Below are 16,806 nucleotides of genomic sequence, written 5' to 3'. Positions count from 1 at the left end.
ACGGATGCCGGGTATTGTAATATTATGGTTATGGATAAAAAATTATTTTCTATGAAATTATTGTTTGTAATTCTTTTATATATTATACATGTCCTAAATCCCTCAAAACTACTCCTACGCGAGCGGGGCCGCGGGTTAAAGCTAATTCATAATACATGAACCGTGAATGAGTTATTTCTGATTTAAGGAATGTTCGGAAACAAATTTTATTCATTTCTGTTAGGTAATTTACATTCATATATCAACGATATTAATATTTATTTGCACAATAGGGTATTTAATGGTTTTTTTCCGCATATTATTTAAATATTTCTTTAATATATGCACGTGAATTTACCTATTTATATTATGTATACTTTTATGTAAATATGCACAAGAAATAATAATCAGTAAATAGTTTATAATGAAACGAAAATTTAGGAAATTTTGCTTTTAATGCATACTACTCGTATCACAGTACAAGCAAATACTATATACACAAAAGGATACTGTTCACAATTCAAATACTCGTGTTGTTTTAACCAGGTGATTTCGATCGAACAAAACAGAACACTAATTTTTTATTTTGATCGACCAAAATGCAAAACATATACGAGAGGGACAGCAACAATCCGAAAACAACAAAATATATTGCAATAATTTAGAATATGGGTATGTAATTGTCGATCTTCGCGCGATGCTTCTGTGCCACACATTCTGAAATCCACACAATGTTGCGACACTCTTGCTCCTTCAACTTCAAGTACGCATAGAAGACACCGAAGTGGAATTGTTGCATAAAAGCGTAAACATTCAGTTTTACTTCGTGCTCAAAGAATTTATCCTCAAGTGTCTTATCGCCAGGATTGGTGCCCGAGCCATCAAAAAGTGCTGCATATTCTGCATAATACTCGGCTACGGTCTTCACTTGTTCGTAGTCATCGGCACGTGCTAAAGCAGCCAAGCCGTCTGGGTGCATTTTACCGCAACGAGGGTACAACTTAGCACGATCATCCTTGGACAATTCAGTGCCGAAGGAGTTGATAGTAATGATTATGGCACGGCGATCGGCCTCAAACTGCAAAAAAAAAATTTAATTAATTTCAATTTATTCATAAGGCAAGTTAATCAGGGATGCTTACAGCCAATATTTCGCACATGACATCGGCAGTGGTGCCACCCAAGTTCTTGCAGAACTCATAGAAAGCCTCTAGGTAGGCCTTGTACAAGGTGTTACGTATGATCTCAATATTCATTTCATCCAAATCTTGTTCGGAAATACAATCAACAAAGAATGGTGCCAATGGTGTATCGACCAACACAGCATTGTACAATTCAGCTGGTGTGGCAGCAACATGAATGGCTTCCATCTGCTCAAAACTTCCCAATGGATGACATTTAGGAATCAATTCGGAAATCGGACGCTGATGGAGAGTACCAGTGATAAGCAAGATTATGTTATCAATCATGTAGCCATAAGTGATAAAGTCCAGGAAGCTGGCCAGTGGTTCTACAGCATGGTTACGTAGATGCTGGAATTCGATGACGAGTTTCTCGCGCAATTTGTCATCAATCACCGACACGGAAAGTGGAGATGGCTCATTGGCTAAGAAGCTGCCATAATCGGTACTCTGCAAGTGCAACTTTAAATCTAAAAAAAACGAAAAAAATGAAATTAGTAAAACACAAATAAATAAAAACAAATCACAAGACAGCTCGCATGGGTTTGACATTTGGCTATGGCACAGCAATAGCCCCACCTTTCTCTCCAACACTTTATTTTCACTTTGCAAATTTACGCACACATGCATATGCTAGGTTTAATGGTGTGTCACATGATCACTACCACCCCCTAACAACTGCTACTATAAGCGAATTGTAAAATGCAATCTTCAATGTTTTACATTGCACACAGCCAGCACCATGCACTTTTCGTGCCACTCACCTTCCAAAGTTTCACATTGCACCAGATTTAGGTAGTCCGATTGCTTCAATATGCCACACTTGAAACCACGGCAGAGACCCTCCAAGTAGCCTCCATCGATATTGAACATGCAACCTTCACTCATTTTTCTTTTCTTTGTTTTGAAAAAGTTTCCAAAGAAGATTTGATGTTGATACTAAAAAGCAATTTGCAATGAAGTTGTATGAATTTGGGATATTCTAACGCCTGTAGTTGCTGTGTGTGGCACGTAAAAGGGCTCCCAAATGCAAGAGAATTTCCGACAGCAAATCAATTTTTCTGTATATTTTACAGTATTCGACTTATCAACCACCACTACTTTGACAAAACGTCATAAGTCATCACATGACTGTCATTGGCACTTAACGAATAAAAATTACGTTTCGTTCAATTTAGGGTTGCAGTGTTTAGGTACGGTGAAGTGAAAAGAGTGCTGAAAAGTGAAGAATAAAGTAAAAAAATCACCAATGAAGTGCAAAAATGCTGTTACTTGCGATATTTTTTTTATAATAAAATCAGTTGCATAAGTAAATATGTATATTTTTCCTAACAAGGATAATACGAATGGCGCATTTGTCATTGAAAGGATTTAGGGACACAAAAGGCAGAAAAAGAATGGACGTTGGTTTTTTATGAGGAAATTTTTTATGGCAGAAATACTAGGTTGTTCAATAAGTTTTCCGGTCCGAAACACACTATTATTCACTATACTCTCCCTGAACATCAATACACTTGTTCCAACAAGATTCCAATTTATGAATTCCGTCCCTAAAGTGAGAATCTGGAAGGCCTGCAAAATACGCTTTCATAGCTCTTATGACCGCATAATTTGATGAAAAACATTTGATGGAAACCGATGGAAGGTGCTAGGTGCAAAATCTGGTGATTCAGTAGTTGCTCCAACAATTCGAGCTTTAATTCATGGATTTTAGCCATTGTCAAAATGCTCGTCCTGATGCAAAATAATTTGGGTATTTTTCACAAATTTTTTCCTTCAGCTGGTCTAAGCGGTTACTATAATATACAGAATTTATGGTTACACCTGTTTGCAAGTAATCGACTAACAAAATTTCTCTCGCATCCCATAAAACTGATGCTAAAACCTTCTTGGTCAATTTCTGGACACGAACTCGTTTTGGAGTAGAAGAACCAGGTTCACACCACTCTTTAGCCTCTTGTTTAGATTTAGGATCATGGTGATAGATCCAAGTCTCATCCATAGTGATAAATCAACGCACAAAATCCACTTTATCCTTTCAAACGAACGCTCTAAATGTTGCTGAGAAAGTCGCATTCGAATGTGGCGAATGCGGCACACAGCTTTCTGCAGCCGAAATACTTCAGTCAAAATATAGCTTACACTGCCCGATAAGATGCCCAGGGCTTCTACTAAATCTCTTTAAGTCACTCGACGATTTTCCAATACGATATCCTCTATTTTTTCTATAATTTTTGTGGTGTTGTTGCTGTTTTTGGACGTCCTTGACGTGAAAAGGCTTGTGGGACGTCTTCAAGGCTTCAGCAAACCATCTTCCTACTGTACTAATTGATGGCGAAAAGTCCTTATACACTTTCAACATTCGTTCATAAATTTCCCTCGCTTTTAAACCTTCCAAAAATATAAATTCAATCACTGCACGATACTTGCAAACGAAGTATGAATTGACAGATTGAAATTAAACTTCACATACGTTCATATGAAAGGTGTACCAACATAACAAAAAAAAAACCGAAACAAAAAATTAGGCTAGTAGTAACGTCTTCTCTTATCGTATCACAAAACTTATTGAACAACGAAGTACACTCGGAGGTTTGCCGTTGCCTGCCAAGGGGTGACCACAATCAGACAACATTTTGATGCTTCATGGGGCTTCGAGCCTGGGCAGTTCGGGCATGCCAGTCATGCACTAATCCACTCGGTTATAGCGACCCACTTTAAGTTCTAACTTTACCTGAAATATGTTTAATGGGTCTTGATGTTGTCACACAAAATGGTATGCCCTGCAGTTTTATGCCGCATTCGAAAATTAGCTCTTTATTGGAAGTTTTCAGGAGAGATATGCACTCATATGTTTTAACGCCGGATACGCTTGTATGACGCTGCACCAAACGTACAGCTGTGATAAAAATAATAGTAGTACCCACACAGTGGGAAATAAATGAAAAAAAAAGAAAATTTTTTTGTGTTAAATATTTTTGATATTTTTATTTTAAGGAATTATGAATGTTAACAATAAAATCATAAAAATTAAATTTCATACGAACTTTTGGATATGGACGCTCAAAAAATTGTAGTATGACTTTTTTGAATAAAAAACATTTAAAATAAATCTGTCTTTTCATCAGATTCAAAGCAAAAATAATACTTAAATAATCATAATAATAATTATTACCACAACACATCGCCGATGAATCAAATTAACGAGATTTTCACATCGTTCCTTAGGTCTAGATTTCCATGCCTGCTCTACTGTTTCTCAAAACTGATTGTTATTTGTTGGATGAGCACCAGCAATTGCCTTCTTCACGTTGTAACCACAAATTTTCTATTGGATTGAGGCCTGGAGACTGTGCAGGCTATTTCATAACCTCAACCCTATTTCTGTGAAACCACTGCTGAGCCAAATTGCTTGCATGCTTTGAGTCATTGTCCTGTTCTAAGATCTAAAGCAGTGGCATTTCTTCGTGAACGTGTGGTAGCATGATTTCCTCCATAAACAGTACGATCCATGATTTCCTTTATCCAGTAAAATGAAAAACATGCCCAAATCATAATACTTGATTCTCCAGTTTAACAGTTTTGGTTGTGTATATCGGGTTGCACTCATAGTTAGCAAGTTGTCTAACGTATTAACGAGATTCTTTTGTACCATACTGCACGATTTTGGATTCATCTGTCCACAAAATATTTCTCCATTTCTCGGTGGACCAATCGAAGTACTCGTTTGCAATGCTTTAGCTTTTGTGCCACTGCCTTTCAGTTAGTAAAGGCACTTTTCTTGGGCTATTAGGTGCCAAAATCTGTTCTCGCAAATGCTTATGAATAGTTTCCATGTTTACCTACATCTCCAGTTCACTTTTAATTTTAGTAGTAGTTTAGTAGGTACGAAAGGTTAGGACTTATATTTTAATACGTTGCAAATCATTGTCGGTGAACAGCCCGCAATATCTTCAACTTCTTTGTAAGTCTTTCCTTTCCAAATTAGTTTTTTGATAAGCTTGCGCTGTTCAGCGGTGCAGTGCTTACCTCGTCCGATAGCTGAAAAAATTTTCGATCCTATTTTCGCAAAATTATATGGAAATACATCAAGGCGAATTGAGTGCCTTAGGTGGCGCCAGTTACTTAATTCTTGGATATACATCAGGAAATACAGTACTTAGGTTAGGTTAGGTTAGCCTGGTTGGCAATAAGCCACGCATAGAACTTTTGGTCCCTAGCGATACCAGATAGAGACCGACCTCTTACCTTTTTGTAAGTTTTTTACACAAATAAATTTTTTTTTTTTACACAAATAAAAATTTAAATTTTTTCACTATCTACTCATTAACCAATACACTTGAAAATAAATGAAATTACGACACCAAGTGCTAAGGTATACAATTATAACGGTACTTTTTTCATTGAAAAGACAGGTTAAAGAAGACAAAGAGAAAAAATAAAAATAGTAAATTTTGTTCAGTCCTAGCACTACTATTATTTTGAACGCAACTGTAATTATACTCGTTTATTATATTTATATTGCGTTGGGGAATAAGTTCATAGCGTTTTTAAATTTTCATCCAAAGAAGGTTATGATATGTGTTTGGTTGGACTGGGAGGGCATGGTGCACTGTGAAATGCTCGAAAAGAATGTCAAAGTCAACATGGACCTCTACATTGCCCAGCTACACCGCGTGAGTAAGGGCTATTCGATGAAAAATACTTGATCGACATGGTCAAACCATACTCCTTCATGACAACGCCAGGCCCCATGTTACACAAATCGTCAAAGCCGCTTTCCAGAAGCTCGAATGGGAGGTCCTTCAGATTCCGCCGTATTCTCCGGACCTTACACCGACCGCTTGCCATCTTATCCGCACCCTGTCAAGCCATATGAAGGGCTTAACCTTAAATAAAAGTCTTAGTAAGTCTACGAACTTACTCCCCAACGCAATATTTTCCTTTAAAATTAAACCATTTGATATTCAGTTAAATAATATATACTTTACGCTTTATTTATTAATCCGGCCGTATTAACATCACACAAATACTAATGAAATCTCAGCTCAAACGATTTCCTTACACATACCTCAACCACTACGCATACATCTGTGCATATATTATATTATATAAATGTTATTACATATTTTCTAATTTTATAAATATTTGATTTGCTAAAATTTTGTCCTTTTAGTTTATTGTTTATATCATTTATAATTTTGATTATATAAATCTTATACGTTTCTTCTTTACCAGTGGCATATTTTTTAAAATTATTTTACATAATTCCCAACAATATTGAATTTTCACTTATAAATATTATTATATAAATATTTATAATATTATAAGTTTGAAATATGCAAGTATGTATATAAATTTATGTATTTTCACAAAAAATAATTTTTTTGTATTAGTAGTATTATTATATCTGTGTATATTTGTATGTGTATACTCTTACTAAATTTTACACACTGAGTTAAAATCCATTTAATCGTTTATAATTGCATTAAGTGTTTTGTTGTATCTAGAAAATTAATTTTAACACATTTGAATTTTCTAAATTTTCTTCTTACAATCATTTATTGGTTTCAGCTATGAATTTTTTATTTTTTAATAGAAATTTTTGTTTTCTTTTCTTAAAGATTTATCCCAGAATAGTTTTTATATCTCTAGAACAACCAAACAGGATTTTTAAATAGTTAAATCCTATTTACATATTTATTTTTTGTAAAAACCATTCTTTTTTCGCAAATTTTTGAAATAAAGAAAAAAGCGTTTGCAACCTTTTAGAATTTTTTTTCAAATCCATATTCGTTTTTCAGTTTTTTGAAGTAACATAGTAGTTCCTTTTCTAAATAATTTAGTTTGAAAGCAACTCGTCATTTCTAAAAAGTAGCGGTTCTAGTTTTTTAAGTGTGCACCTTTTATTTCTGGGTTTAATGGGTAGTGAGCATAGATCGAAAATACCTCTGCCATTAAACAAACCGTCAGTGCATTCGGTTCGCGGCATACGAGTGCACGTGACTGTTGCCAGTTATAATTTTGGAGCAGTAAGGGACTACGCTTATTTGGGAACTAACATTAATACCCACGATGTAGAGAGCACATCATTCATTCATTGACATTAACACCGATAAAAATGCCAGCTTTCAGGAAGGTAAATATTACTTTGTCAGTCAAGCGGCCATTAGGGACCTGGGCTCGTTGCTGATGCCCTTGAAATTAGTCGGGAAATGCCTCAGTTTTCTCTTGACTGCAGCCGAATACTTCGATATTACATATTTTAATTTGGGTTTCTTATCACAGGGACATTGCGGACGACTGCTAGGCGGACGAGTTATTTAGACATGGGATCTTCGAAATGGCTTCCTCGCAAAACAAGCGGATTGGGATTCTCTTAAAAATCTGTGATCTGCTCCCAGAAAGGAGAGCTTCGTGTCGATTCGGCGAGCGCTGCGCTAGCGTTCAAACGTGTAACGTCGCGAGATCCTTCTGGCTACGGGTAGATCAAAGGCGCTAAAAGGAGCTTGTAAGGTTAACAAAACTACAGCTCTCGAATTTTGGGGGTATCTTTTCTGCACATTGTTTGCTAGGTATCCTTGTATTGCTTCGAGCCCTTTCTGCAGCAGGTGTAGAATGAGATGGAGTTATAGCAGCATCCTCTCCTCAGTTGTCCTGCTGTCTCCGCGCTGAGATTCAGACATTGCGGCTTTCACTTTTTTGCTACACTGGCGGATATAATAGGTTAAGATAACACACATTTGATGAATTGCATCAGTAGTGTAAATCCTCATAACTTCTTCTTAATTCTTTCTCCTCTAACCTTTCTTTCCTGTATTTCTCCCTTTTCATCCTCACATTGGTATCACATAGCGCAGCGATTCAAGATTTAGCGGGTACGTTGGCTGAGTCATGTCATCCATATAGATACAAGCGCTCCGGCTCTGAAAGTATTCGTTGCGGTACCAGCTGGTGGTAGCAGAGGAAAGAGAAAGCCTCCTCTGCGTTATAAAGATCAGATAGAGAAGCACTTGGCTTCACTTGGTGTGTCTAACTGGCGCCGGTTAGCGCGAGAAAGAAACGACTGGCGCGCTTTGTTAAACTCGGCCAAAATCGCATAAGTGGTTATCGCGCCAATCAAGAAGAAGAAGTCGTATCACAAGGACAGCCTTGAAATCCAGTAAAGAGTACTTCTTTAAACTAATTAGGCAATTGAAAAGTAAAGTCTTCCCTTTTGCGACGTACACACATCGAGGCTTATAAGTCTCTCATTATGCCCACTCTATTGTATGGCGCTGACGAGAAAGATTCTACAGATATAATATAGACCTAGGCGTGATGGTGAATGTGCGAGAGGGAGAAGAATTTACCTGAAGTACCTGAGTCTTCTACATCGGGGAGAAGAAGGGGCGTCTGTTCTATCGAATTAAATCTTTTGGAGGATTATCTGTGACACAGGATAGTAGGAACTGTAGCGATAGTCAAACTATGTTAAAAGTTTTGGAATGTTGTACTCTGTTGAAAAATGGAATAAGTTCAGACTTATTTAGATACCACGATACAAAGGGTTTTAACAAAAAATTTGGAAGGGAAATGGTGAAACTTCTTTGAAAATTAAGATTGCAAGAGCTACAACTAGAGTCGTTCTTTCCTTTGTTGCCCGGGATGCCCGCAGTCAGTTAAAATTAACCGAAATCTGTTTTTTTTTTTTCAATTTCAGGCAATTGAGAGTGGCACTGAGACATGCTCAAGAATGCCCGAACTTTTTCTTTGGGCGAGCTTTGGGAAAATTTTCTAACGGCCATATAAGAAAAAGATGCAGCACTAAATTTTATCAATTGGAATATTTTAAGTTTAGGTTCAGTTAGGTTATTTTCCGGATAACCAGGCCAGGAAAGGTACCGCTCTTCAACAACTCAGTGATGAAAGGAAAGTGAGGAAGAGGAAGAAACAGTTGAGCCCTTAGATTAGATTAGATTTGTGGGGGGTTGGACAAATACAAGCACTCAGTCAGGAGACCATTACACTACACCCGTATAGATTTCAGTAGAAAGAATAGAGAGATAGGAAAAATAAATATGGGTGGTAAGACGGAAAAATTAGTTTTTAGGTCACTCTTCCACAAATCTCTTAGATTCATTGATGAATCTTAAGAGATCCGGAAGAGGAAGAGTATGAACTTTATCCATACTCAGTATATCGCAACCCAATATCCTAAGTCTGATTCTTGAAAACGCCTGCCAGCTACAGAGAAAATGCTCTGTCTCAAGACAGGATAGGCATATCAGGCTGTCTACGACCCCCATGGCAGCCATATACGGACCATAGGCGTTGTGCTCTGTGATTACACGCACCAGTACTCTCAGGTCCTTTCTGCTGAGTTTTAGGAGAAATGTCGCTATTTTCCTGCTTGGTTCTTTCACAAAGCACTTGGCTACTCTGCACGAGTTCAACCAAGACCAACGTCCTCTATGGGTAGACCTCAGTAAGTTGTCAAACCATAGTTGAATCGATGTGGAATTGACACCTAGAAAAGGTTCAGGGCCTAGTGGCATACTTGCAGAGCCTTCATTAGCCAGTTTATCAGCTAATTCGTTCCCTGTAATACCAAAATTTCCAGGTACCCAAATAAGACTAACTTTGTTGTGTTTTGCAACACTGTTAAGTTTTGTCTTACATTCACCGACTAACTTCGAAGAGCAGCGAGCAAGGGATTTCAGTGCAGCTTGACTGTCACTACAAATTGTTGAGCAGTTGAGCACTTTCTTTCCAATTGTCCATCCTTAGCTAAAATCAGAGCAGGTTTTCTAGGTAGACACTTTTTCAATACTCTTACAGAACTGTCTGGCATGGGGATGGGAACAATCCTGCGCTTTATAAGCGTCACAAAATGGTTCCACGAAGAAAAGTAAATGACTTTCCCTGGTAGCACAGTGGTATCACAACGGACCTTTAAGGTCTAAATGAGTGGGCCGACTACCTCCCTAACGTAACCAGGTTATTTTCCGATCAAATGTGTTGAGAAGGGATAAATGAAAATTTCTAACACTTGATAGTTTATTAAAGAATCAGGAAGATTTGTAGATACACTCACTCTCTACTTCTTTGATCCCTAACCAAGGCAACTTTGCTTGAAGTATGGATCACATTGAGGCGCAATACTCGTAGCCGCTAATGGGCAGCCGACTGAACAGAACTGTCTGGCATGGGGATGTGACAGAACAGAAGGTCTCAGGTCGTAACTCCTGTGAAGGTATGTATTTCAGATAAAGTTCTTCGCACGAGGAAGCAAAAATCTCCTCTACGTTTGTTTTTAGCGTCAGTTAGGAGGAGAAAGAAGAAATGATTGGCGTGCTTCATTGAACTCAGAAAATTATAATGACCTCGTACCTGTCGTCCTTAAAAAAGTGTTCGTGGCGACATACTTTTGACGTGATAACGTCTTATAAATCGATTTAAGAGGCTGCACGCACGAAAAAATGTGTCGTTACCTTGCTCATTAGTGTTACCTTGAATGATCTGCAAGCGAAAGCGCGGAACGAACGACAAAGCAAACAAAGCAAACGAACGGCAACGTTCGGCATCTTGCTCTCTCCTACTTAAGTGAGCGTATATGTGTATGTATATGCGCATATGTACATATATAAAGTCACGTATTGTATTTGTATTTGCATATGCCTTCTTATTGATTATTATTAATTTGATTTACCTGAAGAATTTAAAATAAAACCAAGTTTGTTAATAATACCTGTTGTTTTAATGTTATTATTATTTTTTGACGTGATAACGTCTTATAATTCTATGTAGCCGGCTGCACGCACCAAAAAATGCGTCGTTATCTTGTTCATGACGTTACCTTGCTTGAACAGCATGTTATGTTATGTTATGTTATGTTATGTTATGTTATGTTATGTTATGTTATGTTATGTTATGTTATGTTATGTTATGTTATATTATGTTATGTTATGTTATGTTATGTTATGTTATGCCATGTTATGTTATGTTATGTTATGTTATGTTATGTTATATTATGTTATGTTATGTTATGTTATGTTATGTTATGTTATGTTATGTTATGTTATGTTATGTTATGTTATGTTATGTTATGTTATGTTATGTTATGTTATGTTGTGTTATGTTATGTTATGTTATGTTATGTTATGTTATGTTATGTTATGTTATGTTATGTTATGTTATGTTATGTTATGTTATGTTATGTTATGTTATGTTATGTTATGTTATGTTATGTTATGTTATGTTATGTTATGTTATGTTATGTTATGTTATGTTATGTTATGTTATGTTATGTTATGTTATGTTATGTTATGTTATGTTATGTTATGTTATGTTATGTTATGTTATGTTATGTTATGTTATGTTATGTTATGTTATGTTATGTTAAGTAATGTTATGTTATGTTATGTTATGTTATGTTATGTTATGTTATGTTATGTTATGTTATGTTATGTTATGTTATGTTATGTTAAGTAATGTTATGTTATGTTATGTTATGTTATGTTATGTTATGTTATGTTATGTTATGTTATGTTATGTTATGTTATGTTATGTTATGTTATGTTATGTTATGTTATGTTATGTTATGTTATGTTATGTTATGTTATGTTATGTTATGTTATGTTATGTTTTTTTTTTTTTTTTTTTTTTTTTTTAGGGAGGTTAAAATCAAAATGTCAGAAACATCATCACAGGTGCCGTCGCACCAGTGGTATGTGGGGCATGCTCCCACTAACACTATAACAACCCTCCTTATCGGCTGAGTTCCACCCTGGGACCGTGGTAACATTACGTCAAGGTGGAGCCGCGTGTATGTCTATTGACACAACAGGTACCTGCGTCCAGGTTCCTCTTTCATGGGCGTATGGAGGTTATACGCTATCGATAATATCCATTGCTTTCACATCACAAGTGGTGCTGCAGCAAATGGAACATCGGAAAAGGTGTCGTAAGTATTACCGACATGTCGTAGTCTGATACCGTCTTGAGCACTAAGCACAGGCGTCTGTGATTTGTCGTCAGTTCGTAGGCAGTCTACCTCCGGTCAAAAGCTGCTGGTGAATTCTTCGCTGCATGTTGCGTTGCCACTCTGCGCGTTGAAGATATAGCCCTATCATTGTTGCAAAATTTGTCACTGCATTCCACCAAGCATTTGATGCGAGCATCTTGGTGATCAGATTTTCCGGGCACAGCTGTCCACCCAGAAATGCTTCAAGCGTTAGGCGCTCCTCTCTGAAACGATCGCAGTAGAAGAATACGTGTTCCGCATTTTCTATCGCGTTGTTGCAGTTTGGGCAGAATGGGGTGTCCTCCAGATTAAACCGATGGAGGTACTCCAAAAAACAACCGTGGCCACTCAGTATTTGAGTGAGATAATAGTCAACGTCTCCGTGTTTCCTGGTCACCCATTGGCTAATATTTGAGATAAGCCTATGAGTCCAACGTCCGTTAGTTGACGAATCCCATCTGATTTGCCATTCTTCTATCGAATGAAGTCTCTCTTCAGCTTTTTCTTCTAATGACGGCTTAGCCCGTCGCCTGCCATAGAGACGGCTCAATTCCTTTGCCTGAATGTCAGCTGGTAGTTTGCTCGCGATTACGCCTATCGCGTCTCTCGAGACCGTTCTGTAGCCACAAGCTACCCTTATTGCACTTCGGCGAAGTACCTGTGCTGCATAATGTATGCTGGACGATTTAGCTCCTGCCCATATCGGGGCAGCGTAAAAGAGTACGGAGTCTACCACTGTCGATAAGACACGCCTTCTGCTGCCTTGCGGGCCACCAATATTAGGCAACATTCGTGTTAGCGCTCCATTGATGGCATCAGCTCTTGCGCTTACTGCAGATAGGTGCTGCTTGTAGCTAAGTCGCCTGTCTATTATCACGCCAAGATACTTTATCGACGCCTTAGAGGATATTTCATGGGTGCCGATACGTACTTTTATTTCCTCCTTTTTTCTCCGCCCACTGATGAGTACCGCCTCGGTTTTTTGGGCTGCCAATTCCAATCCGGATTTTGCCAACCATAGCCTTACCCTTGCTGCTGCGTCATTGCTTTTTGCTTCCAGGTGGTCTATATTTCTATCCGTAACTACAAGCGCAATATCATCTGCATAGCCTACGATAGTAGCACCGTCTGGTAGTTTTAGTTTGAGGACCCCGTCGTACATGACATTCCATAGTGTTGGACCAAGGACAGATCCTTGGGGGACCCCGCCAGTGATTTGATATGTTTTTTGGCCACCGTCTGTATCGTATTGCAGAATTCTGTTGGTGAAGTAGCTACGGATTATGCACAGTAGATAACCCGGTACTCTTAATTCTTTGAGAGACATTAAAATATTGCTCCACTTTGCAGAGTTGAACGCGTTTTTGATGTCCAATGTGATGATAGCGCAGTACTTCATATGCAAGTGCCCACCGCTGATTGCTTCGTGCGCAATGTCTGTCACTGTCCTGATTGCATCTACCGTTGACCTCGCCCTTCGAAAACCATACTGATTGTCCGATAGACCAGATGGGCATTCGAGATAGGCTTGTAGTCGGTCGCATATGATACGTTCGAATACTTTTCCTACCGTATCGAGCATGCACAGCGGTCTGTACGCTGATGGTTCATCAGGTTGCTTTCCTGGTTTGAGGAGCAGCACAAGTCGTTGAATCTTCCATCTATTTGGGAAAGTTCCCTCTCTAAGACAACTTTCGTACAAGCTCGCAAAAAGGTGTGGTTTCGTCTGTACAGCTGTCTTAAAGGCAGCATTAGGTATACCATCTGGTCCTGGGGCCTTTCTGTCTTTAATGCGGTTCAGTGTACCTAGCACTTCATTTGTTGTTACTGAAGGTATATTCGGCTCTAACTCGTAATTGTCCGCTGAGTTATCACTGTCTTTCTGCGGCGGAAAGAGCGTTACAACCACTTGTTGTAATAGCCGTGGGCACGTTGGTTGAGATGATTGCGGTGTTATGTTATGTTATGTTATGTTATGTTATGTTATGTTATGTTATGTTATGTTATGTTATGTTATGTTATGTTATGTTATGTTATGTTATGTTATGTTATGTTAATGTTAACTCATTCTCTATATCCATACAAAATATCTATCAAACAAATAAAATTAAAATTTTCTTTTGAAAAATGCAACCATTCAATCAGTATTTTCTTATGACGTTATCACGTTAAATTATCGCCAATAAACCGACTTTACAGACAACCTCTTTTTTTTTAATATATTATCTATTCTAAAACTTTACGGTGCGGAAATCGGCAGTGTTAGAAATTCTTTTCATGCAATTTCAAGTTCAATCCAACTACTTTGTACATCCGAATATTATTCAAGTTAAATTTCGTTTCCAAGTTGATTATAAAATATTATAAAAAATACTATAATTTCAATATCTTGTTGTTGTTTATCAAAAACTACTGCATAATATTTTTTTTTTTCAAGATACTCATATTAATCGTTGTGGATTTTTACTGCAAACATTTTTCAAATCGGAATTTAAATATTTGTATGGAATAATGTATGCATATACATATATTTATGTATGTGGCTGTAATGTAGATTCGTATGACCCATTCATATAACGTATGGCTATTTTCACAGTTTGGGACATGATTTTCTTAAATATTTTCGGTTAAAATTTTTTTTGTTCATATATGATTACTTACGTATGTAAATAAGACTTGTCACACTCAAAGCGGAAAAAGTTTTTTATTTATAATTTTTATTTAATCTATTTGTGCTTACAAGTGAATTTATGTATAGCTAGCGGAAATATGGATATATTTTATTCACATGCAGTCACAGTATCTAGTATGTATGTATGTATGTATGTATGCCCTTAGTTTTAGTAGATTTTTTATAAATTGTTTGCGTACTCTCTTCTCGATGGGATATGCAGGTGCAAGGGTGCAGGTGTACTGATTCATTTAATGTGTTCTCACTTTTTTTATTTGCTTGTTTGATTTATTGTTTAATATAGTTTTTTTAATTTTCTTTAATTTTTACTATGGAATGGTGTGGGCTTTAATTGTAATTTGAACAGGCTACAGTGGCTCCCGCCGAAGACAGTGGCGCATTTAATGCTATTAATGCAATTTTCCATGAAAAACTTAAACAATTAAAATTTCGTGTATCTATTATTTTTTGCTATTGTAAATAAATTTGACAAAATTGAATAGTAACTTAAGTGGTTATATACAGTAAGAATTAAAAAAAAATCGATTTTATTTTATTTTTTTTTAATGTACATATATTTAAGAATACACACAGAAAATTTAATATCGTTCCGCTGAATATTTTCGAAGTTACACGCAAATTTGAAAAGGCGTTTCAGGGTGCTTGAATGTATAACTCAAACTTTAAACGCGTTTTTTCTCAAAATGGTATTTTTAAAGTCCTGGTCACCGACTTTTACTCGAAAACGGCTAAACCGATTAGTCTCAAATTTTAACACGAGCTTCTTAAATATATTTTTTAGTAATTGATCGAAGATTTTTTCTCACCGAGAAATGTTTTGTTTTTGAGAAACAATTTAAGGCCGAAATTTGGTCAAAAATCAATTTTTTGTTTAGAAACCGCTATTTTTTCAAAAAGATTTATTTTGTTTATTCCTTCGATTAATTACTAGATTTAAGAAAATCTGTTTGGGTTTTTTGGTTTCAGAGGAACCGGCCAGTGTCATCGCAAAACGTCTTTTTTGACGTTACTTAGTAGGTATCTTTAGAAAATAAAATTATACGTATAAAATAATGATCAAATTCTTGAATTAATTTTTGAACATCACTCATTTGTGATGAAATAAGTCAAACAGGCATTAGAAAATTCGGTCTCTTGGAAGGCATACTGGAGCTACATAGATCAAAAAACCACTTTTAGGGCTACTAAAAGTAAATGTAAAATAAATATAAAACAAGCAGCCGCCGTATTCGTATGGGTTGATAAATGCCAAATGAAATGCAGCAAAAACTTGACGTTTAGGTGTGGTTTACATTCAACATCGGCTCTTGCAATTTAACCACCCTTTATATACAGGTTATACTCTCTGAGAGAAAAGTGCCCGCTTAAGAGAGAGTATATAAAGGGTGGTTAAACTGCAAGGGCCAATATTGAATATAAACCACACCTAAACGCCAAGTTTTTGCTGCATTTCATTTGACATTTTTCAATTTCAGACTAACTCAATTTGAACCATGGAAAGATACACAATCAAGCAACGCGTTAAAGTTATTCAGGCTTATTATGAAAGAGGGCGTTGAAATCAAAATGCATATCGGTCAACTTAATCGTCCAAATGTTCGTACAATCGGTGTAAAAACACCAGTGCATGCTCGTACAGCTCGTACTGCAGAAAATATTGCTGCTGTTCATGATAGTGTGGTTGAAGAGCCGTCCACCTCAACTCGTCGTCGTGTCCAACAATTGCACCTCTCACGCTCGTCGTTGATGAACATTATGCATAAAGACTTGCATTTACACGCTTACAAGGTGAAATTGACTCAAGAACTAAAGCCTTTTGACCATTTCAAGCGTCGTCAATGGTTAGAATGGTGGCAGGAAATGGCAACAGTGAATGACCAATTTTCGAAGAAAATCATCAACAGTCATGAGGCACTTTTTCTCCTCAGTGGATTCGTCAATAAGCAGAA

General features: G+C 36.9%; 1 protein-coding gene across 1 annotated transcript; it reads right to left on the bottom strand.

Annotated features, from left to right (window-relative positions):
- Window positions 1–171: 171 nt before the first annotated feature.
- On the bottom strand, window positions 172–2,284 carry LOC129238772 (V-type proton ATPase subunit d 1). Its single transcript, XM_054873950.1, has 3 exons — window positions 1,925–2,284; window positions 1,122–1,630; window positions 172–1,057 (listed from the first exon to the last, which is right to left on the bottom strand). Exons 1-3 carry the CDS (start codon window positions 2,046–2,048, stop codon window positions 641–643), a joined length of 1,050 nt encoding a protein of 349 aa, XP_054729925.1. The 5' UTR covers window positions 2,049–2,284; the 3' UTR covers window positions 172–640.
- Between the last annotated feature and the right edge of the window lie 14,522 nt (window positions 2,285–16,806).

The sequence above is a fragment of the Anastrepha obliqua genome, chromosome 2 (assembly GCF_027943255.1).
Source record: "Anastrepha obliqua isolate idAnaObli1 chromosome 2, idAnaObli1_1.0, whole genome shotgun sequence".
NCBI lineage: Eukaryota > Metazoa > Arthropoda > Insecta > Diptera > Tephritidae > Anastrepha > Anastrepha obliqua.
Note: the sequence above shows the minus strand (reverse complement) of the source record. Positions and strands in the feature narration are given on the sequence as shown.